The 24,299-nt window shown below is 46.5% G+C and overlaps 1 protein-coding gene across 2 annotated transcripts; it reads left to right on the top strand.

The window, feature by feature from the left end:
- Nucleotides 1–9,150: 9,150 nt before the first annotated feature.
- SFTPC (surfactant protein C) lies at nucleotides 9,151–24,137 on the top strand. Of its 2 annotated transcripts, XM_029603819.1 has the most exons (6): nucleotides 9,151–9,305; nucleotides 10,978–11,130; nucleotides 20,580–20,720; nucleotides 21,136–21,246; nucleotides 22,520–22,666; nucleotides 22,981–24,137. In XM_029603819.1, exons 1-5 carry the CDS (start codon nucleotides 9,264–9,266, stop codon nucleotides 22,655–22,657), a joined length of 585 nt encoding a protein of 194 aa, XP_029459679.1. In that variant the 5' UTR covers nucleotides 9,151–9,263; the 3' UTR covers nucleotides 22,658–22,666; nucleotides 22,981–24,137. The 2 variants fall into 2 exon arrangements, with proteins under 2 accessions (XP_029459679.1, XP_029459680.1); XM_029603820.1 differs by lacking the exon at nucleotides 22,520–22,666.
- Nucleotides 24,138–24,299: the final 162 nt, after the last annotated feature.

Raw genomic sequence — 24,299 nt, 5'->3', positions numbered from 1 at the left:
TCTGCGAGGAGAGAAGGGGCAGAACAAGGGAAAGACAAGCTGGGCAGTGGGTGGAGGACATAGAGCGAGAGAGAAGAGGCAATAATGTTGCTGCTACATATTACATTCTTATTCGGTGTAGATTGCTTTATGCTATTCTGCCTTGGATAGTTCCTGGAAAGGCGACCTATAAATCATTAAATTAAAGATGCACATTTCCCAAAGCTGAGAGAGAAAATCAAAGCCTTCCCACAAAAGAACAGGAAAAATTATTTATAATCTTGGGGGAAAGAGGAGAAAGAGCACCTAGAGCAGGAAAATATGTGGCATCCTGTCACCAGGCTGGAAATGAAACCTGACCAGGGATGATTCGGACCAGGACCAGAATCCAGGAATTCTTTTTGTCATTTCCCTTCCGTGTTCTGTAATTCTTTCCTTTTTATCCCTTTGGGGTCCTTTTCAAACAGTGCACCGAATGCAGACGCTTCTAGCAAGGGGACATCATGCTGATTTTCAAGGGGACACTACCCGATCGAGCAGTGCTCGCCCCTTGGATTCCTCTCTTGATCTAAGGCCCCGGGGAACTTCTAACAGTTCAGGTACAAGTTCACGCACTGTGAATCCCAGCTCTGCTTTCAGTCGGGCTGAGAACAGTTTTTCAAATAGGGCAATCTAGGGACAGGCATCTATTTTGACCTGGCTGGATGGTTTTCTAAAATTGCCTTCCTTCAGGCCGATACAGTAAAGCGTGTTCAGCTGATCGCACTGTTTAACACGCGGTTGGATGTGCGTCCACACACACACACACACCCTCCCCAAAATTCATAGTGCTCATCCCGTGCAAATGCATGTTGATGAGGCTATTAGCCCCAAATGAAAAAAAAAAAAAAAGGACACCCGATCCGCACATTTGTACACTCAGAAATTAATGCCAGCCCAGAGCAGGTGTTAATTTCTGAGTGGCCCAAAAAAGTGTACAAAAAGCAGAAACTACTGGCGATATTAAGTCGGAGGAACCAAAAGATTAAAAACATTTTTTAAAAAGTGCCGGTGGTCAGGTTAGGAAAAGGGACGCTCAATTAACGAGTGTCCATTTCCCTAAACGTGGCTGTGCACAAGTTAGGAAAACGGATGCTCATAAAATTAACGAGCTGACAGCCACCTCTCCTGGGTTGCCAAGGAGGTGCTAGAGGAACATAATTGACCCTAGCTCCTCCTTTTAGCGCGACCCCCCTCATTTAAATATTGTATCACACACCGAGGAGAGGTGGCTGGATGTGTGTTAGGAAAGCAGGCACTCAACACTGAGTACCCGTTTTCCACGTGAGTTTATTGTATCGGCCTGCTTATGTGTTACTTTGACAGCATATGAACAGATTGTCAGGGTTTTGCCATCTCCCATTTTTGGCCCTCTATTGTTTCCATACGTAGACCCCAGAGACACCCCCCCCCCCCCCCCCCATTTCTTTGATCCTGCCTCTCCCCTCAACTTCTCCTTTTATCACTACTCTCTGTATCTGTCCCAGATATGCTCAGATTCTGCCACCAATTTTGTTGCCACCACTTCCACTGGCAGGCTATTTCATGCATCCCCCACCCTCTCTGTAAAGAAGTATTTCCTCTCAGCCTCCTTCCAACTTCACATCATGGCCCCTTGACCTTGAATTTCTTTACCTGTGGAAAAATATTACCTTCTGGTACTTTGCCAAAGCCTTCGGGACTGGTCTTAGAAGTGTACATAAGAAAATAAGAACCTGCCATACTGGGTCAGACCAAGGGTCCATCAAGCCCAGCATCCTGTTTCCAACAGAGGCCAATCCAGGCCATAAGAACCTGGCAAGTACCCAAACACTAAGTCTATTCCATGTTACCGCTAGTAATAGCAGTGGCTATTTTCTAAGTCAACTTAATAGCAGGTAATGGACTTCTCCTCCAAGAACTTATCCAATCCTTTTTTAAACACAGCTATACTAACTGCACTAACCACATCCTCTGGCAACAAATTCCAGAGTTTAACTGTGCGTTGAGTAAAAAAGAACTTTCTCCGATTAGTTTTAAATGTGCCCCATGCTAACTTCATGGAGTGCCCCCTAGTCACAGGACGCTGCAGTTTGACAGGAGTGCCTGGCTTGAACTCTCCTGCACGGATCCAGGGCTAAGGCTGGCCCTGGAAGCCGTTAAATATCTAATTTTTCCATTATATCCCCCTTTCTAACTGTGAGCATGCACATCTTATTCTGTTATGGTGTGTGGGGGGGGAGGGGGGTTGTTTGTACAGTGTAGTTAGACCATAAGGCCTTTGGGGAAGAAATGCAGAGTAATCTCTATATACAGCAAGGCTGATGAGAAATCCAGAGAGGAGAGAGAGGAACAACTCCCAGTCTCCCTGCTCCTCCCGACCTCTTTATGTCCATGCTTCTCTCTACCCATATCTTCCCCCCCCACCCCGTCCCTGCTCCTGTCTCTGTAAGCTCTGCTCCTCTCTGCCCAGGTCCTGCATCTTCGGTGAGAAGTTTGTGCAGGTCCTTAAGCTAATTTATGATGAGCTACAGAGTGAAGAAGCGGAGAGATTCCCATCCAGGCACTGCCTCCCTCCACCAGCACTCTCTGCACCAAAACAAGCCAATAAAAGGCACCATTCAGCAGAGACCGTTCTGCAGCTGGGAGCTACAAAACAGGGAAACAGAACGTGACAGACAAGGAGAGAAGAAAGAGGGCGCTAACAAAGGGGCAAAATCCGTCAGTATCTGCCACCACGCTACATGACGGATGGCAGCTTGCCAGCACCTAAAGGGTTAGAGGTCACTGCCCCACACTCGGCCCCAAACTTGGACACCAACCAGTAAGGCAAAGAAAGAAAAATTGCTTGTGTGCGTGTGACCGAAAACACAGGCGGCTGCAGAGAAATGTCTGGCTGACACTTACCCTTGGGAGAAGCTCAGTCACAAGGTCAGGTACTAAAGGTAAAGCACAGAACCAGTGGTAGCTGGGGACCCAGGATCCAATCCCATTTCTTCTGCCTATGCAATATTTTTTTTGGCGCAGAAAGCGGGTGCTGAACACTCAGCGCCCACTTTCTTAACGCGCCCCTGGGGGCGTCATGCAATATTTAAATGAGGGGGGGTCGCGTTAGCAAGGAGATCCCGAGTGCGTTGCTGTCTGCCGGATTAGTTAGCGCCTCTGCAACCCGCGTCCAACCGCGGGTTAACAGTGCGCTTGGCCGAGCACACTGTATTGCATCAGCCCCCCCTGTCAGCAAATCGCGTCACCCCCTTCCCTCTCTGGCATCAATTGTAAACTCTTGGGTGAGGGGGAAAAGCGTCATGTGACGCAAGAACATGGAAGGTGCCATCTCTTGTGTACTTTAAAAAGGTCATGATGGAAAACCGCAAACTGTTTTCTTTTTTGATGCAAACAATAAGTTGAAATATGCAGAACGCTGGTCCCCAGAGAGGTAACTGAATCCTGATCTAAGGTTTAAGGTTTGGTACACTTCCAAGAAGTGAAATAAAAAGTCCTTTGGCTCTTGTCTGTATTGACTTAGCTCTTGACTTTAGACTCTTGGGCCTGTGAACACACCCCTGGCTCTGAAAACACCAGATCATCTACAATAAATAAAGCCAGGGGCAGTAAGTGAGCTTCAAGTGGCTAAGGTCTATCCAAGGGACATGGCCACACCCTTCCCTGCTGTCCGCCCTCACCCTGAGGCAGCGTCGAGGGGAGGGGGAGTTAAAACACAGGCTCACCAAGGGGAAGCAGAAACGTTCTGGAGAATTAGGAAGGAAGAGAAGAAGAATGGCTGCCTAGCATGCAGGAACATGTGGAAAGGGTAAACTTCAAAATTATGGAATGGCCGGAAGTAACAGCATAAGAGCGGGAAACCTAAGTGAAGAAAAGCCCCAGACTGGAAGAACCCTGGCCTTGATGCAGTGCCCAACATTAGACATCAAAACATCTTTCCACATCGATCTGGCAAACTGCAAAAATCAGTTCAGAGGCAGTCATAACGTACACCACTACCACTAGTGCTACACATTTACCTAGTGCTACAAGGTGTGCATAGCACTGTACAGATTCAGGTTCGAGACGGCCCCCGCTCCATAGTGCTTCTTACAATCTAGTGAAGACTGACAGAGAAATAAGTGTCTGGGTGAGGGCACAAATAAGATTTAAAGTCTGAAATGTGGTGCAATTTAATTGAAGGTAGCAGAGCTGCTCTGTGCAACACTTGCTGTATTAATCCCCTCCCTCCCCACCAGCCACCACAAACCCCGGTGGATTCTAATGGAGCCATTCATGGACTTCTCTTTTTTTTTTTTCCTAACAATAATTTTATTTCTGAGCATAGTTTACAGGTTACCAAATGTCAGGTGGGCTGATTTAGGTCACTTCTTCCCCGTAGTGCCAACAGCGGACAAGTAGTTCATTTGCGGGGAGGGGTGGCATTTGGTGGACTGTCCCCCTGGGAAATTGGAGTAATCTACACTCAAACCATACCTAAAAGAACATTCTTTGAATTTTGAAAACCACTAAATATTTCAACCCCAATACAAAGCCTTAGGGGCTGATGGGTGTGTCCCATACAAGAGAATGAATTATGTGCCAGAAAAATTAAAACCAGCCAAACAAATCTAGCTGTTATCAATATGTAAATTCTAAAACAAATCAGTAACAAAAATGTGACAAAACCCCTGCAAACATTCAGGCCAATACAGTACAATGCACTCCGATGGAGCGCACTGTTAGCCTGCTCTTGGACGCGTGTTTTCCCTTACCCCTTATTCAGTAAGGGAAGGAAAACGCGTGTCCAACCCATGGCACCTAATAGCGCCCACAATATGCAAGTGCATGTTGATGGCCCTATTAGGTATTCGCGCGCGATTCGCCAAGCCGCACATTTTACTTTCAGAAATTAGCGCCTATCCAAAGGTAGGCGCTAATTTCTTCCGGCACTGGGAAAGTGCACAGAAAAGCAGTAAAAACTGCTTTTCTGTGCACCCTCCGACTTAATATCATGGCGATATTAAGTCGGAGGTCCCGAAGAGTAAAAAAAGTTAAAAAAAAAAATTTGAATTCAGCCCACGGCTGTCGGGCCGAAAACCGGATGCTCAATTTTGCCGGCATCCGGTTTCCGAGCCCGTGGCTGTCAGCGGGCTCCAGAACCGACACCGGCAAAATTGAGCGTTGGCTGTCAAACCCGCTGACAGCCGCCGCTCCTGTCAAAAAGGAGGTGCTAGGGATGCGCTAGTGGCCCTAGCACCTCCTTTTGCCCGTTTTTACCGCCGGGCCTAATTTAAATACTGAATCGCACGCACCGGCGAGTAGCCGGTGCGCGCGCCGGGAGAGCGGGCATTTGCCCGCTCTCCCGCGGACTTTACTGTATCGGCCTGAATATAAATTCTGTGTGGGAGACACATATTGGTCAGTGACTTTGAACTGGGTCCCAGGATATGTTGCACCAGGGCTGGTGCAAAAGTATGAGGTTGTTCTGACTTGGAAGGTGGACCCTTGGTCCGGTGAGGGGTGAAGTCCTCTCGTCGGAAGGCGAGGCCAATCACGAAGGTCGCTGGAGGTAATTGATGAAAATCTGGATGCAGGCGCCTCCTGCGGGTCGTTTAATCCAGATAGCTGGCGCCTCCAGCAAGTCGAGAGAACAAAAACTGGCGCCTCCAGCGGGTCGTGGAAACAGAAGCTGGTGCCTCCAGCAGGTCGAGAGAGAGAGGAGGAAACGAAAGCCAGTCCGGGGAACAAGAGCCAGAAAGTACCGCAGCCAGTCCAGGGGTCGAGAGCCAGAAAGTACCGCAGCCAGTCCAGGGGTCGAGAGCCAGAATACTCCGCAGCCAGTCCAGGGGTCGAGAGCCAGAAGGTACCTCAGCCAGTCCAGGGATCGAAAGCGAGAATAATCCGTAACCAGTCCAGGAGTCAAGAGCCAAGCAGGAACGACAGCCAATCCAGGGATCACAACACGGAGGAGCAAATCAGGAACCAAAAGCAGGAAAACCACCAGAGCCACGAAGCCAAGGCAAGGTCTGAAGGCTCAGACCTTGCCTTAAATAGTTGATCGAAGATGGAGTCAGGCAGGAAGGAACCCCCTAACTTCCTGTAGGGGTTCCTTTAAGGCCAGGTTCTAGCCGCCCGCGCGGCCCTAGTAAGATTCAGGGGGCGTGGCTTAACCGTGCCGAGGGGACGCCGCGGCCATCTTGTAGGGCAGCAGCACTGCCGCTGAGGTGGGCTGCCGATGCCGGCCTCAACGTCTGAGCCTGGCCCTGCTGCGCGGGTGAGTGACCAGCCCCCGGCCGCGGTCTGCTGTGGCCAGCGGTCATAACAGAGGTGGCCTAGGTGAAACAGCCTTGCAGCCCTGCCTTTCCCCTCCCATATTGCCCCCTCCACAGACAAATATTTATAATAAATTTTATATGAAAAAGAACATTCAATATTTCAAAACAGCACACACACCACATGAATGATTAAAAATAAGGATTAAAAATTCCCCAACTCGCCATATCTGGGAATTTTAGACTTCCAGTCACCCTGAGTTGTCATAGAATAGACTCAAATTCACACAGGCAGTTTCTCACACACACAGGAACACACACACTCTCATTCTCACAGGCACAGAAACATTTTCTCACATGCACAGGCACTCTCACTCTCACACAGATACACAGACACAGACACACACAGACATTCTCACATACATACACACAGGCACTCTCACTCTCACACAGATACACAGATACACAGACACACACAGACATTCTCACATACATACACACAGGCACTCTCACTCTCACACAGATACACAGACACAGACACACACAGACATTCTCACATACATACACACAGGCACTCTCACTCTCACACAGATACACAGATACACAGACACACACAGACATTCTCACATACATACACACAGGCACTCTCACTCTCACACAGATACACAGACACACACAGACATTCTCACATACATACACACAGGCACTCTCACTCTCACACAGATACACAGACACAGACACACACAGACATTCTCACATACATACACACAGGCACTCTCACTCTCACACAGATACACAGATACACACAGACATTCTCACATACATACACACAGGCACTCTCACTCTCACACAGATACACAGATACACAGACACACACAGACATTCTCACATACATACACACAGGCACTCTCACTCTCACACAGATACACAGACACAGACACACACAGACATTCTCACATACATACTCACAGGCACTTTCACTCTTTCACACATACACACACTATATCACTCTCACACACACACACACAGGCACTTTCTCTCACTCTTTCACATACACACACACTATATCACTCTCACACACACAGAGGCACTTTCTGGACTTCTCCCTCATCCTCGGCCACCAGCTGAAGCAAATGTCAGTAGTCCTGCAGGGCTTCTTCCTTGGCCACCGGCTGCAGGAAATCCCAGTTGCCCCACAAGGCCTCTTCTTCGACCACGGACTGCTGGAAACCTTGGCGAACCCGCAGAGCCTCTTCTTTGGCTGCTGGCTCTAGGACATGCTGGCAGCCCCACATGGCCTTTTCCTTGGCTGCCAGCTGCAGGAAACACCGGCAGCCTTGCGGGGCCTCTTCCTTGGCCACCAACTGTAGGAAAAGCCAGCAGCCCCACAGGGCCTCTTCCTTGACCGCTGGCTGCAGGAAACTTTGGCAGCCCCACAAGTCCTTAACACCAGCGGCCCTGCAGATCCTCTTCTGCTCCTCTCGCAGCTAGAGACCCGGGGCACCGAAGAAGAGACTTGGGCATGGGCCCTGTGTGCCCAGTGCTAACGACACCCCTGTCCTTAAGGCTGCACTACTGAGGAGAGCTCAGCTTGGGGCAGTGAGTATGGGACCCCAAGAAGCTGCAGTACTGGGGAGAACTCAGCTTGGTGACAGTGAATGCGAGATCCATGACATTGTGGTGCTGGGGAGGGCTCAGCTGAGAGCAGTGTGTATGAGACCCATAAGGCTGCACTACTGAGGAGGAGGAAGCTTGGGGCAGTGAGCATGGGATCCATGAGGCTGCAGCACTAGGGTGGGCTCAGCATGGGGCAGTGAGTGAGATAACTCATGAGAGTGAGGTACTGGAGAGGGCTGTGCTGAGGGACTGTGAATGTGGGGATCCACGAGACTTTGGTACTGGAGAGAGAGTTCACTTTGGTGGCAGTGAGTGTGGGACCCATAAGGTCATACTACTGAGGAGGACTCAGCATGGGGTCAGTGAGTGAAGGACCATGAGACTGTAGTCAGGGCCAGATTTAGGCCTAGGAAAAATAGGCCCAAGCCTTGGGTGCCAAATTGGAAAGGTCCAACATCTTGGCCTCCCCATGCTGTTCTCTGCTTTCCGGGGGGGAGGAATGAAGGAGTGAACTCCTTTCCCTAAGCCCTCTACCTATGGATGCCGTCTTAAATCCAGCCCCGACTGTAGTACTGGTGGGGCTGGATTTACTGGCGTGGTGGCAGCGGGTGTGAGACTCAGGGGGCTATAGTACAGGGGGAAGCCTCGGCTCTGAGCAGAGAATGTAGATCCATGATGATAATAATACTGGGGAGAACTCAGCCTGGAAGCAAAGAGTGTGCGATCCCTGAGGGTGTAGGGTTGGAGAGGGTTAGGCTTGAGGGCAGTTTGAACCTTGCATCCCCTCATTCTCTGAGTACGAAAGAGCTGTGAGCATTTATGGGAACTGATAAAATATGTAGAATTAAATGTATAGATAGCAAATCTTTATTATTAGGCTAGCCTGCATCACGTTTTGGTTTACACGTGCGACGTCTTGTCTTCTGTGGCTTTAGAAGTGTCTTCATACTTTCTGCGTACTGAATTAGTAAATGGATGGTCACGAAAATATGAAAAGTCAGATGGAGGTACCGAGTTGCCACTCAAGAGTTAGTGGCTGGCTTTGGGCTCTCTGGAATGCTTTATTTAGGGTGTTGCTAATGCAAGAATTTGTCTAAGAGCTGCTACTCAGAGACAAGAGCACTCTGCCAGTACCACACCTACACAACCACACATTAGTTTGTCAGGGTCTTTAGATTACGAGAAGAAAGCTGAAGGCTCAAGAGATGCTTCAAGACAGCAGCAAAAGTCAGATTTCCACACTCCTGATGTCATAATGCTGCCCCCCCGCACCCTCCCCTCCTATCACTGGCCCTGTACCTTCCAATATATGAGGCTGTGTGAGGCTCCACGCACAGTCAGACAGCTGAGGACAAATACAAGGAAATTCCAGACTCCAGCATCCACAGAAAGATGGATCCGAACATCAAGGAAACTTTTATAGAGAGCCCACCGGTGAGTGCCTGAGAGCCTATATCCTGCTCCCCAATAACACTCCATCGCTCCCTCTTCCCCTCATGAACATCCAAGAGCTCATACCCTGCTCCCTCCGGCCCCAGCGAGGGTACAGGAATCTCTACCCTGCTCCCCCATAACACTGGATCACTCCCCCTCCCTTGGTGATTGTCTGGGAGCTTGTACCCTGCTGCCCCCATCTCTCCCTCCTTCCCTGTGCGAGCCTATACCCTGCTCCCCCATAACACTGGATCACTCCCCCTCCCTTGGTGAATGTCTGGGAGTTTGTACCCTGCACCCCCCACTTCTCCCTCCTTCCCTGTGCGAGCCTATACCCTGCTCCCCCATAACACTGGATCACTCCCCCTCCCTTGGTGAGTGTCTGGGAGCTTGTACCCTGCGCCCCCCATCTCTCCCTCCTTCCCTGTGCCAGCCTATACCCTGCTCCCCCTTCCATGGGATGAGAGGTTTCAGGGATTTGGGTGGGTGTCAGATTTCAGGTCTTTCTTCAGTCTAGGTCTGGGCTCTGATTATAAAACACTATCATAGGGTCTGGATAATCTTATATAAAGGTTTATTCCATTTCCAGAATTCTATCACGTCTATTTCTTGAATAGGACAAAAAGCAATAAACTGTTTGTCACCTGCCAGTAGAGCAAAGTTTCCAGGGTTAATGTTAGTTTGCAGGCGGAAGCTGGAGTTTCAGTGCTGGGACCTGTAGTCAGTATTTTATGCACAGAAAACAGGCTTTGTGCACAAAAAAAACAAAACATTTCTGTGTGCAAAATTCACATTTTATGCACAGAAAACATGATTTGGACATATCAATCATGTTTTCTGCACATATTTTGGGAAGACTGGAGGTGAATGGACATGAAAGAGGGCAATAAACATCTCAAGGAAATGTGAGAATGATTTCTGTTGGCTTCAAAGGAAACAGTTGCCATTATGTTTTATCTGACTAACAAAAGGAACTATTTTGTTACCCTTTCTTTTCAGCAGCAGAAGAAAAAAAAATTCTAACTCAATTACTTTTAAGGCACTGAGTTACATTACAATCAAAATTTTAAAGAAAGTTACAGTTGCTTCACAAGTTACAGTTTAAAACCCGAGAACATTTAACACGAAGGTAAAACAAATATTACCTTATGGTTAGAGGTATGAGGTAGATCGTAAGTAACCATCTAGGATTACCCGCATGCCAGTGTTTCTACCTCCCCAGAGCACTTTCTCTGCTGTTACAGATTGGTGTCACCACCCCCCTCAAACCTGAAGAGCTATTCATTCTGTCACAACCTATTTCTGTTGCTGATCCGAGGGGGTTCAGATTGCTGGATCCAGAAGGAAGGTTTTCTGCGCCACATGGAGGTTATCGCTAGGGCGGGAGTTTGGGCTTTCTTCTGTGACATGTCATTGCTGCTCATAAGACAGAGGCAGGGATTTTCACTGTTACTGCGATGGAAAGATGAACCCCGCTGCTGGGGAGTAGGTGCTGTTGTGTGTGAGACTCCAGGATGCTGGGCCTAAAGTGGCAAGAGCTGTCATTCTGCAGAGCAAATGCAGTGCGAAGAGCTCAGAAACGAGCAGGGATCTCCCTGAGAACAGAGGAAGTCCCTGCCTGGCAAGAGATTGCCCTCTAGGAAGGGGTCTGACGTACTGCCTCTCTTTGCAGGTGTACACTACCCTGCCAATACCGAAGATCCCTTGCTGCCCGACCAACTTCAAGAAGCTGCTGTTTGTGGTGCTGTGTGTGGTGGTGGTGGTGATTGTCCTCCTGGGTGTCCTTCTGCTGGGGTTGCACATGACGCAGAAGCACACTGAGACGGTGAGTGATGCACCGGGCGGGGCCTGGAACTAATTTACCACAACTGGGGGGGGGCTACGACCAGGATCCTTTCCTGTGGCTAATGTTGAATACGATAAGCACAGGGAAACCTGGAGTAGCACAATCCAGGGTCCCATCTTACTAGCAGCTACAAGCCCCGCACAAGCCAGGGGATCTTCTCCCACCCCAGCAAGTCACAATCAATCCCCAACCAGCACCACCGGGCAAACACTGTCACGAGGTTTCATGTGGGCAGGACATCAACATTAGTTATGTGGTTAATATTAGACATGTTATGGGGGCAATTTTGAAAAGTATACAGATAAGGTGCAAAGTACACAGGGCAGGTACTTCTCCCTGCAAGACTTTGCATCAGTTCTTAAAGGGAAAATACTAGTGTGCTTTCTCTTTGAAAACTGGTTACAAGGACCCATCGAGATCCTGCTTTTTCTGCATATATACTATTTTCCTGGAAAACAATGTATATAGTTTTGAAAATGTAAAATCCCAATCCGGATCTCACCTTTTTTTTTTGCATGCAAAAGTACATGCCTTGTTGATCCCCATCCATATTTTTATCAGTATACGGGGTAGATAATTTTATGACGGCCTTTGTACTCAGATAACCAGGTAAATACCAAGGTGAAAAGGCTTTTGAAAATTGCCCTGTAAGGAGGTAAGAATCAAACCACCTGTGATCTGAATAGTTTTTACCTGAGTATTTTCCTTTCATTATCCCCCTCCCTACTTTAAAAAGTAGCCACACAAATTTGTGCCTGCTTTTTGTGCAGGTGCTTTTTCAGGCAACAAATGTGCATGTGGTTTAGAATATCCAAAACTACATACGTAGTTGCATCCCCTGGTCAAACCTGACCTAGGAACGCCTGCAGAAATACATGAGTTTGTTGATATACATGCGTACTTTCAGGGCCGGCCCTCCCCCTCCCCCAGGATCATTCAGTTTCTGTCCCGCGCCCATCAAAAAAAGCCTAGCTCCCTCCAGCAATCTATATTTTTAAAAACTCAACGGAACACAAGGGAAGGGTATTAATTACCCTAAGCAAACCTTACAGCCTTGCACCCACACACACACACACCCTCTGCAGATGCGCACACACAATTCAGTTATGCATTTACAACAGATTTTACATGAAAAAAGAACATTCAAAAGTACAGTCTTCTGAGGCAAAAATATCACAACATGCATGTTATATCTACATGCACTGCTGTGGTGCCAACCAGAAAACCCTACAAAAAAAGATACTTGGAAATCCTATGGAATTACATTTTTTGTAATGTGTGCTGGGTATGAGCTTGGTCCTCAGAAAGCCATGAATAAATGGAATTACCATTACAATATAATAATGGTAACCTCCCATACCAAAACAACCCTAACTGCCAGCACTCAAACAGGAACAACCTTATCTATGAAAAGGCAACACTGAATATATTACACCAGACCCTAGAACACCAATACACTTCCTATTAGGAAAACAGAACAAATCAGACTGCTATAGATCACTACAGATAAATTTTATGGTAGCAGAATACCTCACCTCAGACTTACATGGAGAATAGACAGACCCTGACCAAATACAGAATAAAGACACCAGAAAGTATAAATAGAAACATCCTAAGAACTGAACTGGAACCCACAACAAGCCAGCCTCTATATGCAAAGCAACAATGGAAAAACAGAAACCTTACCAACATTAAATAATAAAATCAAGAAATGTAAAACATCAATCATAATAGTAAAATCATAGTTATATAAAGAATAAATATTTCAAACCAGTTAACAAATAGAATATCCAAAATTTCCCAAATACCAATAAAATTTTTCTAAACTTCTGATGAATAAAACAATCCAAAAATTAAAATATGTTCTAATATTTCCCAAGAAAACAATAAAATATTTCAAAACAGTAGAAATATCAAATTACACCCAATAATTAAAACTAATAAGGATGAAAAATCTCCTGCTCATCATACCTGGGATCTTTTGATTTCCAGTCACCCTGCCATTGTCGTGGATTGGGGAAGTATGACCACACAAACTTTGTCTACACACCCACACACACACACACACACACACATACATATTCACTCTTTCACCCACTCCATCTCTTATATACATGCCTATTCTCTCACACACTTGCTGTCTTTCCCTCACAGACACATTAAGTGTGTGAGCATGCCTGAGAGAACCTATGTGATATATAGGCTCAAATTTACATACACATGAACACAAGCTGTGACACAGACATACACTCACGCTCTCACACATACACAATACATACATATGTACTCAAGCTCTCACATAGACAGAAAAACACACATACACACACAAGCTCTGACACACAAAAGCTCTTATATAGACACAGACAGACACATGAACACAAGCTCTAACACATATACACTCAAGCTGTCACACAGACACACACACATGTACACAAGTGCTGACAGACACACACACATGCACACAAGCGCTGACACAAACACTCAAGCTCTGACACAGACACATGCACACAGGTTCTCACACACAAACACACATACACACGCAGTTTCCTTTCTCCAGGCCAGGGTGGGATGGGCTGTCCTCTTCTCTTTGAGCTATGGTGGGATGAGCTCCACTACAGCCCCGCCAGCCTCCTTCTCCCTTAACTTCAGGCCATAGTGGGATGAGCTCCACAGGCTATTCTTTGGTTGGCTCCATCTCCAGCTTTTCTGTGAAGGGAGGGAAGGGAGCTGGAAAGCTGTGCGCATGCGCGCAGTTAAAATCGGAAACTGCCATGCCTTTCTTCATTTTTAGCCACTGGCAAGTTGAACTCCGCCGGCAGCCCCGCATCCTCTCCTGCTGCCGCCACCCTCCCAGGTGTGCCTCCCCATGCAAAAGCACAGTGTGCACACCCAGTCACGCCGGGCCTGCATACATTTACCCGTGTAGAGTGTGGGTAATATTCAAACAGCCCATTTCTGTGGGTAAAACCAGTTGCATTGCTAGGCACTTAAAAGATCCAGAGCATGGGTCATAGATCCTTCCACCTAGGGCCGGCACGTCCATTAGGCGAACTTAGGTGGTTGCCTATAGTGCTGATCCTTAGGGGGCGCCAAAGAGCAGCCAAGTGGTGCCGTGAGTGGAGCCACTCTCAGCAAAGAGGAGTAGAGATTCGTTGGGCTGCGAGAATGAGGTAGGACAAGTCAGGTCCAAGACTGATGGGGGTTGCATGAACGGCATGGCGTGATGGGAGGGGGGGGGGGCACAAGGCAGAAGTCGCCTAAGGCACCTGCTACTTTTGCACCTGCCCTGCTTCCACCTTCTCCTACCCTTCCCCCCCCCAGCCAAGAATTTGATAAATACATTGAAGAATCAATATTTTGTCCTCCTTCCCTGCACACTGAATGGGTTGAAAGAGCTAAATGAAAGAAGAAGAAGCACAAGACTTAGAAGCACAAGGCTGCTGATGCAACACTTAACATCAGCTGGGGCACACAATTACAAATTATGAATTTATTATAATAGATTTTACATAAAAAAGGACATTCAAAGTATAATCTTCTGAGGTAAAACTATCGCTTACAACATGTATATTATATTTACATACAAGGCTGTGGTGCCATCCAGAATATCCTGTGCAAAAGACACTTTGAATCCATATGGTATTAGGCCTATTGTAAAACATGTTGGCTCTGGGCTTGGTCCTCAGAAAGGTATGAGTAAACTGAATTACAATATAGTAAACCTCTGATACCAAAATGGCAATATCTGCTAGCACTGAAACAGTAACAATTCTACCTATTAAAAGGCAGCACTGCAAATATTCCAGCAGGCTCTAAAACATCAATACACCTCCTATTAGAAAAACAGAACAAGGCAGGATGCTATATATCTGTACACAAAACTACATGCTAGCAGAATACTTCATCTCAGTCACACATGCAGAACACAGTTATATCCTCATCAAATACAGAATAAAGTTTAAATAGAAACATGTCGATAAAAACTGAACTGGAAACTGCAAGAAGCAAGACTTTGTATGGAGTGCAACAATGGGAAAACAGAGGTAAGGCTAAGGAATTCTATAGCATATGGCCGGTGACAAAAAAATTGTCTCTCTCGTAGTTTGGCAAGGTTGACCTGCTGGATAGAGGGTACGTCTAAAAGACCTCTTTGGACCGATCGGAGCACACAAGGAGGATTATAGATGTGTAATTGCTGATTTATCCAGTGCAGAGAATCCATTTTTAACATTTTATGAATGAGTAAAACAATCTTGAACTGAATTCTTTCTCAATAGGCAGCGACTGAAGTTCATGTCGGACCAGGGGCGGATTGCATGAAAATATCAGCCATGGGGATTTTTTTCAAAACCAACCCACGGGGTATCTGACCCCTTGTGTACTTACTCTGCAGCACGTACATCAACACGCCAAGTCAACTCTGAAACCTGGCAGCATTAAGCCCAAATATCTCCAAAATGAATTTCTCATTTTCCTAAATAGCTAAGAAATAAAGCATACTCTAGACCAGCAGTGAGTAAACAAAGCTGTTTACCCCCATTTCATCCATGTAAATCCATTTGGGTCACCCCACAAGTCTGTTGAGCAGAATACCTCACCTTAGTCACACATGTAGAACACAGAGCCTCACCAAATACAAAATGAAGAGATGATAAGGTATAAATAGGAACATGCAGACAAAAACTGAACTTGAAACCGCACCAAGCCAGACTCTATATGGAATGGAAAAACAAATATCATTCCTCACTAAACATCAAACAATAACATAAAAAATATAAAGCATTAATCATAATAGTAAAACCAAACTCATAAAAAGAATAAATATTTCAAAACAGCTGATGAAAAGAACATCCAATGATTACAAACATATAACATTGTTTTTTGATTTCCCAAACATTTGATCAAATATTTCAAAATAGCAGACACAGCAAACAACACCCAATAATTAAAATTAAAGCTAAAATAAATCACTTACTCTCCACACCTGGGAACTTTAGATTCCAGTCACCCTGAGATTGTCATGGATTAGTAAAGGGATTAGTAAGAGTGGGAGATATGCACAACATTTTTCTCTAACACACATGTTCATTCTCACACAAACTCCCTTATATTCTCTTTCACACACATGCTCACTAGCTCACACGCTGTCTCTTGTACGTGCTCAGTGGCTCACATGTTCTCTCTCACAGATATGCTCACTATGTCCCACACTCATGCTGTTGTTCACACACATGCTCACTGGCTCACTCATGCTCTTATATACATGCTCACACACATGTTCATTGACTCGTTCTTGCTCACACTCACTTTCGCGGCAGACGATTCGGTAGACCTGGTTCCGGTCAGACGGGGGCTAGTGGCAAGCCCTCACAATGATGTGCGGCCGGCCCATTCCTCGGTTCCAGTAGTGGGGGGCAGATTGTCTTGGTTTTACGGGGAGTGGGCCAAGATCACATCAGATCAGTGGGTTCTCACAGTGATAAGACTCGGTTACGTGTTAGATTTTGCATGCCGGCCCCACCAGCGTTTTCTGGTCTCCCCTTGTGGTTTTTCCCTAAAACGTAAGGTAGTAAAGGCCACCCTACGGCGTCTTCTCGACCTCGGCGCCATTGTTCCAGTTCCCTCGGCGGAGCTTTGCCGGGGGCGTTATTCCATTTACTTCGTGGTGCCAAAATAAAGAGGGAATGTTTCGACCCATACTCGATCTCAAATGGGTCAACAAGTGCCTACGTATTCCTTGGTTCCGTATGGAGACTCTGCGGTCTGTGATTGCGTTGGTTCGACAGGGAGAGTTCCTGGCATCCCTTGATCTCACAGAGGTGTATTTACACATCGGGATTCGGGCCGATCACCAGAGGTTTCTGCGGTTTTCCATATTGGGCCAGCATTATCAGTTTTGGGCTCTACCTTTCAGTCTGGCCACTGCTCCCAGGACGTTCACCAAGATTATGAAGTGGTAGCAGCACAATTGTGCAGGGCAGGCTTCTTCGTCCATCCGTACCTGGACGATTGGCTGATCCGTGCAAAATCGGAATAACTCTGTCAGCAGGCAATTCACCGAATTCTTCAGTTGTTACGGTCTCTCGGCTGGGTAGTCAACGAATCCAAGAGCCAGCTTGAACCTTCTCAGTCGCTGAAATTTTTGGGAGCTTTATTTGACACCCGGCTAGGGACGGTATCCCTTACGGAGAAGCGGGTGTGTAAGCTACAGGTACAGGTATGGGCCTTGTTATCCAAGCCAGTCCTGACAGTCTGGGATTACCTAAAAGTTTTAGGATCCATGACCTCGACTCTGGAATTGGTTCCTTGGGCTTTCGCTCATATGCAGCCTTTACAGTCAGCGTTGCTCTCCCGATGGAACCCAGTTTCAGAACAATTTCATCTCCCTTTGCCTCTGCCAGATTTGGCGCGGGGCAGCCTGGACTGGTGGTTAGTACCAGACCACTTATGAAGTGGCATTCCACTGGTAGTTCCATCCTGGACAGTGGTCACTACAGACGCCAGCTTGTCCGGTTGGGGAGCGGTTTGTCTGTGGAAGTTGGTGCAGGGTCTGTGGTTCCAGGAGGAAGCTCACTGGTCTATCAATCGACTGGAGACCAGGGCAGTGAGATTGGCTCTGCAGGCATTTCTTCCGCTCCTTCGGGGAAAGATGGTCAGAGTCCTTTCTGACAATGCGACCATGTTGGCTTATATCACTCGGCAAGGAGGCACCAGGAGTCAGCTGGTGGCATTGGAGGCTCGGCTGTTGATGTCCTGGGTGGAGCAGAACTTATCCTGCATCGCGGCTTCTCACATTGCCGGAGTGGAGAATGTCCAAGCAGAGTCTCTCAGTCGCAATCATTTAGACCTGGGAGAATGGGAGCTAGTGGACGACGCATTTCAAATCATTTGCTCCCAGTGGGGCACTCTGGCGGTGGACCTCATGGCCACATTCAAGAATACCAAGGCGCCTCATTTCTTTGCTCATTACAGGGAGAGGGGAGCAAAAGGCGTGGACGCTCTCGTGCTTCCATGGTTGACAGGAGTTCTTCTGTATGTGTTCCCTCCTTGGCCACTTATAGGCAGGATACTTCGTCAAATAGAGTTGCATCCCACGGAGGTAGTGTTGATAGCCCCCGAGTGGGCCCAGTGGCCCTGATTTGCGGATCTGGTAAACCTAGCGGTAGTGCCTCCTTTGCGATTCCCGGACATGCCAAATCTACTGCATCAGGGACCCGTTTGTTTCGACCAGGTAGAACACTTTTGTCTAGCGGCATGGCTTTTGAGAGGAGGCGTTTGAAATCTAGAGGATACTCCGATGCGGTGGTGACTACGCTTTTGTGCTCCCATAAGGTTTCATCTTCCCTCTCTTATGTGCGGGTTTGGAAGGTGTTTGAGGCTTGGTGTCTCACTAGAGATATTGTTCCCACTCGGGCGGAAGTCCCAGATATTTTGAGTTTTCTTCAGGATGGTCTGACGAAAGGGTTGTCGTATAGCTCCTTGCGTGTACAGGTAGCAGCGTTAGGTTCATTACGTGGTCATGTTCATTGCAGTTCCTTAGCGACTTATCCTGATGTTTCTCGTTTCCTTTGGGGGGGCGAGGCATTTGCGTCCGCCGGTCCAACAGTCGTGTCCTTCATGGAACCTAAATGTGATGTTGAAGGCTTTGTGTGGGGCACCTTTCGAGCCTTTATGCAGGGCGACTGTGAAGGACCTTACCTTGAAGGTGGTGTTTTTGGTGGCTATTGCATCTGCACGCAGGCTGTCTGAGCTTCAGGCGTTGTCGTGTAGGGAACCTTTATTGCGTATTTCAGAGTTTGGAGTGTCCCTACGTACGGTCCTGTCATTCCTTCCTAAGGTGGTATCATCCTTTCATTTAAATCAGTCAGTGGAGCTTCCATCTTTTTCTGACTTGGACAAATCGGATCCATTTTCTAGAGACTTGCGGAAACTCTGTGTTCGCAGAGCGCTACTGCATTACCTGGAGGTTACCAGTGGATTCCGGGTATCGGATCATCTCTTTCTGCTGTGGAGTGGCCCATGGAAGGGTAACATGGCTTCGAAGACTACCATAGCTCGTTGGCTGAAAGAGATCATCAATTCTGCGAACTTGTTGGATGGGATATCCTTACCAATGGGTATTCACGTTCATTCTACTTGCTCACAGGCTGCAACCTGGGCAAAATGTCAGCAGGTTTCTCCAGATGAGATTTGCAGAGCAGTTACATGGTAGTCTCTCCACACTTTTGCCAGACATTATCGTCTGGATGTTCGGGCCCCAGGAATGGGAGGTTTTGGAGAAGGAGTGCTCAGAGCGGGCCTCTCCAAATCTCATCCCAAGTAAGGTTAGCTCTGGTACATCCCAGGAGTCTGGACTGATCTGGGTACGTACAGGGAAAAGAAAATTGGTTTTTACCTGATAATTTTCGTTCCTGTAGTACCACGGATCAGTCCAGAGTCCCACCCATGAGAGGTTTAAAGGGAGTGGAGAGTCCGCACTGTATTTTTTTTTTTTCTGAGCAGTTCACCTGAAGAGCACGGGTTCTGTATCCATTTAGGGGTTCATGAGCCGGTTTTGTGGTTGTTATCTTACTGTAGATAGTTTGGAGATCTTTGTGCTCCGTTCTGCTTTGACATTAAGTAATACTGCCAGACTGTAGGTGGCACCAGCCTATATAAGGCGGAGTTTTGTTTGATAAACTTCTGTCTCCATCTGCTGGGGGGGGGGGGGGGCAAAACCCAGGAGTCCGGACTGATCCGTGGTACTACAGGAACAAAAATTATCAGGTAAGAACCAATTTTCTTATGCGTCCTTCTGCCGAGCCTATAGGCCTTTCTTCAGGCCGCGTCGGGTTGTGTTCCATTGTGGTCCCACTGAGACCTCCCTCAGGCTGCTTCAGGTTGGGCTCCATAGTGGCCGTACTGACACGTCCCTCAAGCTGCTATGGGTTGGGCTCCGAGGCAGCCCCGCCAACACCTCCCTTGGCCGCATCAGGTGTCGCAGCCCTGCAAAAGACCTTGATCTGTGGCAATCCCTCAACAGGAGATGAGATGAAGACCACATGACCAGTGCAACCGGCCCACCTGGGGATGCCCAATCCCCTGATAGGCCAGTCACCCCTGTGTAGGACAGGAGAAATATGAGCTCTTGGATTCAGATCAGATATAGTCTGGTGGCTGAGTTCTGCAAGACTTGTTGGGTGCATAAGGCATTCTTAGGCAGTCCTCTGAGCAGAGTATTACAATAATCCAAAATTGGTACACACCAAACTCAAATCTCCAAGAAGGGAACACAAAGGTCTCAGCAATTGTAATTTATAGCAATCTGACTTAATAATTGCATTAATTTGAGTTAACATTATTGCCTTCTCTAAGTGCATCAGTCATGTTGCTGGTGCATATGTTGTGGTTCACATCTTACCTTTGCCTTTGCCTGGTTTTGTGGATAGATTTTCCAGATGACAATCCGGGGTCAGGAGGGGGAGGACCTTGAACAACATCTGGCCATGAACAGGAAGGAGGAGGGGGCCATGTTCCACATCAGCACAGGGCCAAACACGTCTGCCACCTTGGTGTACAACTACAACAAGGTACGTCTGCCATGCAATCCCACTCACTCACACACTGCGCTGACACCACACTGTATTGCACAGCCTCATCTGCTGTATCACACCACCATACTCCCCAGACCACATTCTCACACACCAAACCACATGCTTTGGACTGCAATCTCATCTTGGGCTGTATAGCAAGACTCAGGGAAGGATAACAGTAATGAGAAAGGAAATGCTAATGATGATTGTTTTTCAATGAGGAGGAAAAAGATGAAAATAAGAACATTCCAAGATGGAGAGGGAGGAGGTTAAAGCAGTAAATTCAGAAACACAGGGCCATGAGACTGAACTGTGGGACTGCAGAGATTATACATATAGAGCAGGAACATGGGACTGAACTGAGGGACTGCAGAGGTCATGAAAGGACACTCTCTTCCAATTCTGTTTGCAGCTGCTGATCTGCTACCGACCCTGGCCAGGACAGGTTTGCTACCTTACCAGAATGACCAAGGAGAACATTCCAAGTCTGGACACTATCAGCAAGAAATTCCTGGGTCGTAAGGTGAGTTCACTGCCTCGCACAGTGTGTCCCGTCGGCTCCTCTTGTGTTATCACTCAGAGTGAGGACAGGCAGAAGGTGTTGCAGTACAGGACCACGCAGGAGCCAAGACGTGCACATGGTACTTCCAAAGAAAGAGTGATGGCAATCCTTTGAAACAAAGATGATGTCTTTCCAGAAAGCAGTTCTTTTCAGTGAGTTCTCAAGTGACAATAAAGGCCAATTCTTAAACTGAAAACACATAGACAGACATTGCATAAGGTAGTAGAGGGAAAGGTTGAACCACCGTTACGGCATAGTAGTTGTCTCTCTTTCCTTTTCTGGCATTTGTTTTGCATCTACACCAATAAAGTTTTCCTCAGACATGTTGATGCCTTTAATACATTTTTTTCCAGGTACCCATGTCTCAAGCCACCATCCCCCAATGCATGAGATTAGTGTTGCACCTCTTTAGTTCATCTTTAAAACATTTCCTTTGGCCACCCTGGGTTTCTGTCACCTTTAGCAAATTGGGCACAGAGGAATATGCTTTATTTATTTATTTATTTATTTTTTGTTTAGTAGGCAAGTAGCTCATTTAAAACAAACTGAAGAAAATTCAAATTTAAAGAAAATTTCACTCATTGCATAGTTAAGCTCTGGAATTCATTGCCAGAGGATATAGGTAGTTACAGCGGTTAGTGTATCTGGGTTTTAAAAAAAGGTTAAGTTCCTAGAGGAAAAATCTGTAAACTGCTATTAATTAATAAGCAATAGTAGCTTGAGATTTATTTAATGTTTGGGTACTTGCCGGGTACTTGTGACTTGGATCTGCCACTGTTGGAAACAGGATGCTGGGCTTCATGGACCCTTGGTCTGACACAGTATGCCACATCTTATGGAACATTTACATTCCTTGCATTCAACAATTTGTTCTATGTGGATATCGGCATCAAAAACACATAAATATAGATCCACAATTCACAATATAAAAATTAAAAACAGTTAAAGCATTAAACCACATATATGTACTCCTAGCATTCCCTCCAACAAATCTATTCATGACTCATAAGCCTGAGCAACCTGTGTTGCCTTCACACTGCAGTATCCCAGTGCCCGCATAGGTGCATCTCTCATCAAGAGACAAGGGACTCAGCATGCCTTAGCTGCCTGGACACCCTCCATGTTAACACGCATTCAGCACAGGCTGGTGATTCTGATTCAGGACTCTGTACCTCATTTACACTGTCTGTTGCTCTTACAGGGGAAAACATTACATGTATCTTTGTTGTTCTAGTCAGGGTCCAGCCTTCATGCCATGAGACAGGGGGAGGAGAACTCAGCTGATGGCAGCAAGGACCCACCCGTTGACCGCTCTCTGCTGGGCATGCATACCAACATCCTGTGTGGCAGTGTTCCCATTTACTGGTTTTAGATTATGCTGGTGAGTGCTGGAAAACAGAGGAGAGGGTGTTACAGTGAGGAGACTCAGTCTTTGTTGCAACGTAAGGCTAAGCTTTACTAGGAAAGGGAGGGATGCACATAACCTGAAACCATCATCACTTTTCTAGCTCATTGTCATTGTTAAATATTCCCAGGTCTGTTGTCTCCCTGCACCCATCTCAACTCACAGATGTAAGCTGGAGTCAGTAGTCTACACTTAGGGATGATCTCTTCACTACACATACCTTTTCCACTATGTTAAAAACAGATTTCTTGCCCTTGAGTTTAAAATACATCTATACTGTTCCATTACAGGAATCCCCAAGGAACAGGATCAACAATGTGCAAAGCGCATGCTTCTGCCCTCTCTTAGTACCATAAAACCTCCATCACCAGAACCCTGAACTGTGATCCTCGATGCACCTTCCACCAGGGATCTCACTGACCTGTTCCTGACTCCTACAGAAGAGACAGCCTTTTGGATCTCAGCTGCTGTACCTCTTCCTTTTTTTTTTTTTTAAACTTTATTTTCCAGAATAAACAGGACATGAAGCAACATTGCATCATCATATACAAGGATATATACCTAATAAGTATACCAAACAAAAACATGTGTATAGACTGCACTTATAAGACGAATGTGTAAATCAATAATATAATATTTTTCACAAATTAGTCGCACCATATAGTACAAATCTGATATTCTAATCCTGAGCGTGCCATTTCCAAAACTTTCCTCTTGTGGCTTCATATTGTTCAAGTTTGCTGTTTAAGGCAAAGGTAATGTGTTCCAGCATAGCCAATTCGACCACCTTCTGCGCCATACAGAAACCTGCAATGAGGATTTCCAGAAATGGGCAATTGTCAGGCAATAGATGAGAAGTTAACCGTTTGTCTGATTTCGACAAATTTAGTTTGTCCCCCAACAATTTAACAAGCATAATTGAGGGGAGAGCACAATTTCATTCTCCACGATAATATGAATTAATCCACAAATTCCCTCCACAAATTGTTGTACTTTTCCAGACCCTCACCACATATGAATATAACTCCCCTGATCGCCACACAGCCTTCAGCACAGGGGACCGGAATTACTGAAACAGGAAAAGAAAATGGGGTATGGATAAGCATGATGCAGCAACTGATACATCAATTCCTGACTTTTGTTGCAGATGGACAATGTAAATACAGAACGCCAAATCAGAATCCAATCAGTTGCATCAGTGCTGTACAAACGTGAACAATAATGCTGTGTGATGAGCTTGACCTCTTCCTTTCATGAATGATTGATTATTTTGTAGCACACGACTATCTGTAAATTTGATGCATACATCTGTTGGGGGATTGCCATTATCAGAAATGATTTCTATGACATAAGGTGAATGCATGGGGTTCTGATTCTTTTCGGTAGTTTCTCTCTCTCTCTCTTGCTCTTCCAGTTAAGAAATAAATTATAATTACAGAACAGTTAATGATTGTTTGGTCTTTCCCTGCCTCTGTGACCTACTCTTGTCACTATCTCCCCTCTTTACAGCTTCCCTGTTCCATCACAGCTAGCTCATTGCGTCACTGGCACAATTGGTTGAACTGTTCTGCATATCATCACAGAGATGTTCTGGTGCAGCATTCTATGT

Source organism: Rhinatrema bivittatum, chromosome 5 (genome assembly GCF_901001135.1).
Source record: "Rhinatrema bivittatum chromosome 5, aRhiBiv1.1, whole genome shotgun sequence".
NCBI classification, from domain to species: domain Eukaryota; kingdom Metazoa; phylum Chordata; class Amphibia; order Gymnophiona; family Rhinatrematidae; genus Rhinatrema; species Rhinatrema bivittatum.
The sequence above is the reverse complement of the archived record's forward strand: the minus strand, read 5'-3'. Positions and strand labels throughout refer to the sequence as shown.

Coding starts and splice junctions, on each gene's coding strand:
- SFTPC (XM_029603819.1), top strand. CDS start 9,264: ATGGATCCGAACATCAAGGAAACTTTTATAGAGAGCCCACCG. Junction 11,131..20,579: donor CGCAGAAGCACACTGAGACG/GTGAGTGATGCA, acceptor TTTTGTGGATAG/ATTTTCCAGATGACAATCCG. Junction 20,721..21,135: donor TGGTGTACAACTACAACAAG/GTACGTCTGCCA, acceptor TTCTGTTTGCAG/CTGCTGATCTGCTACCGACC.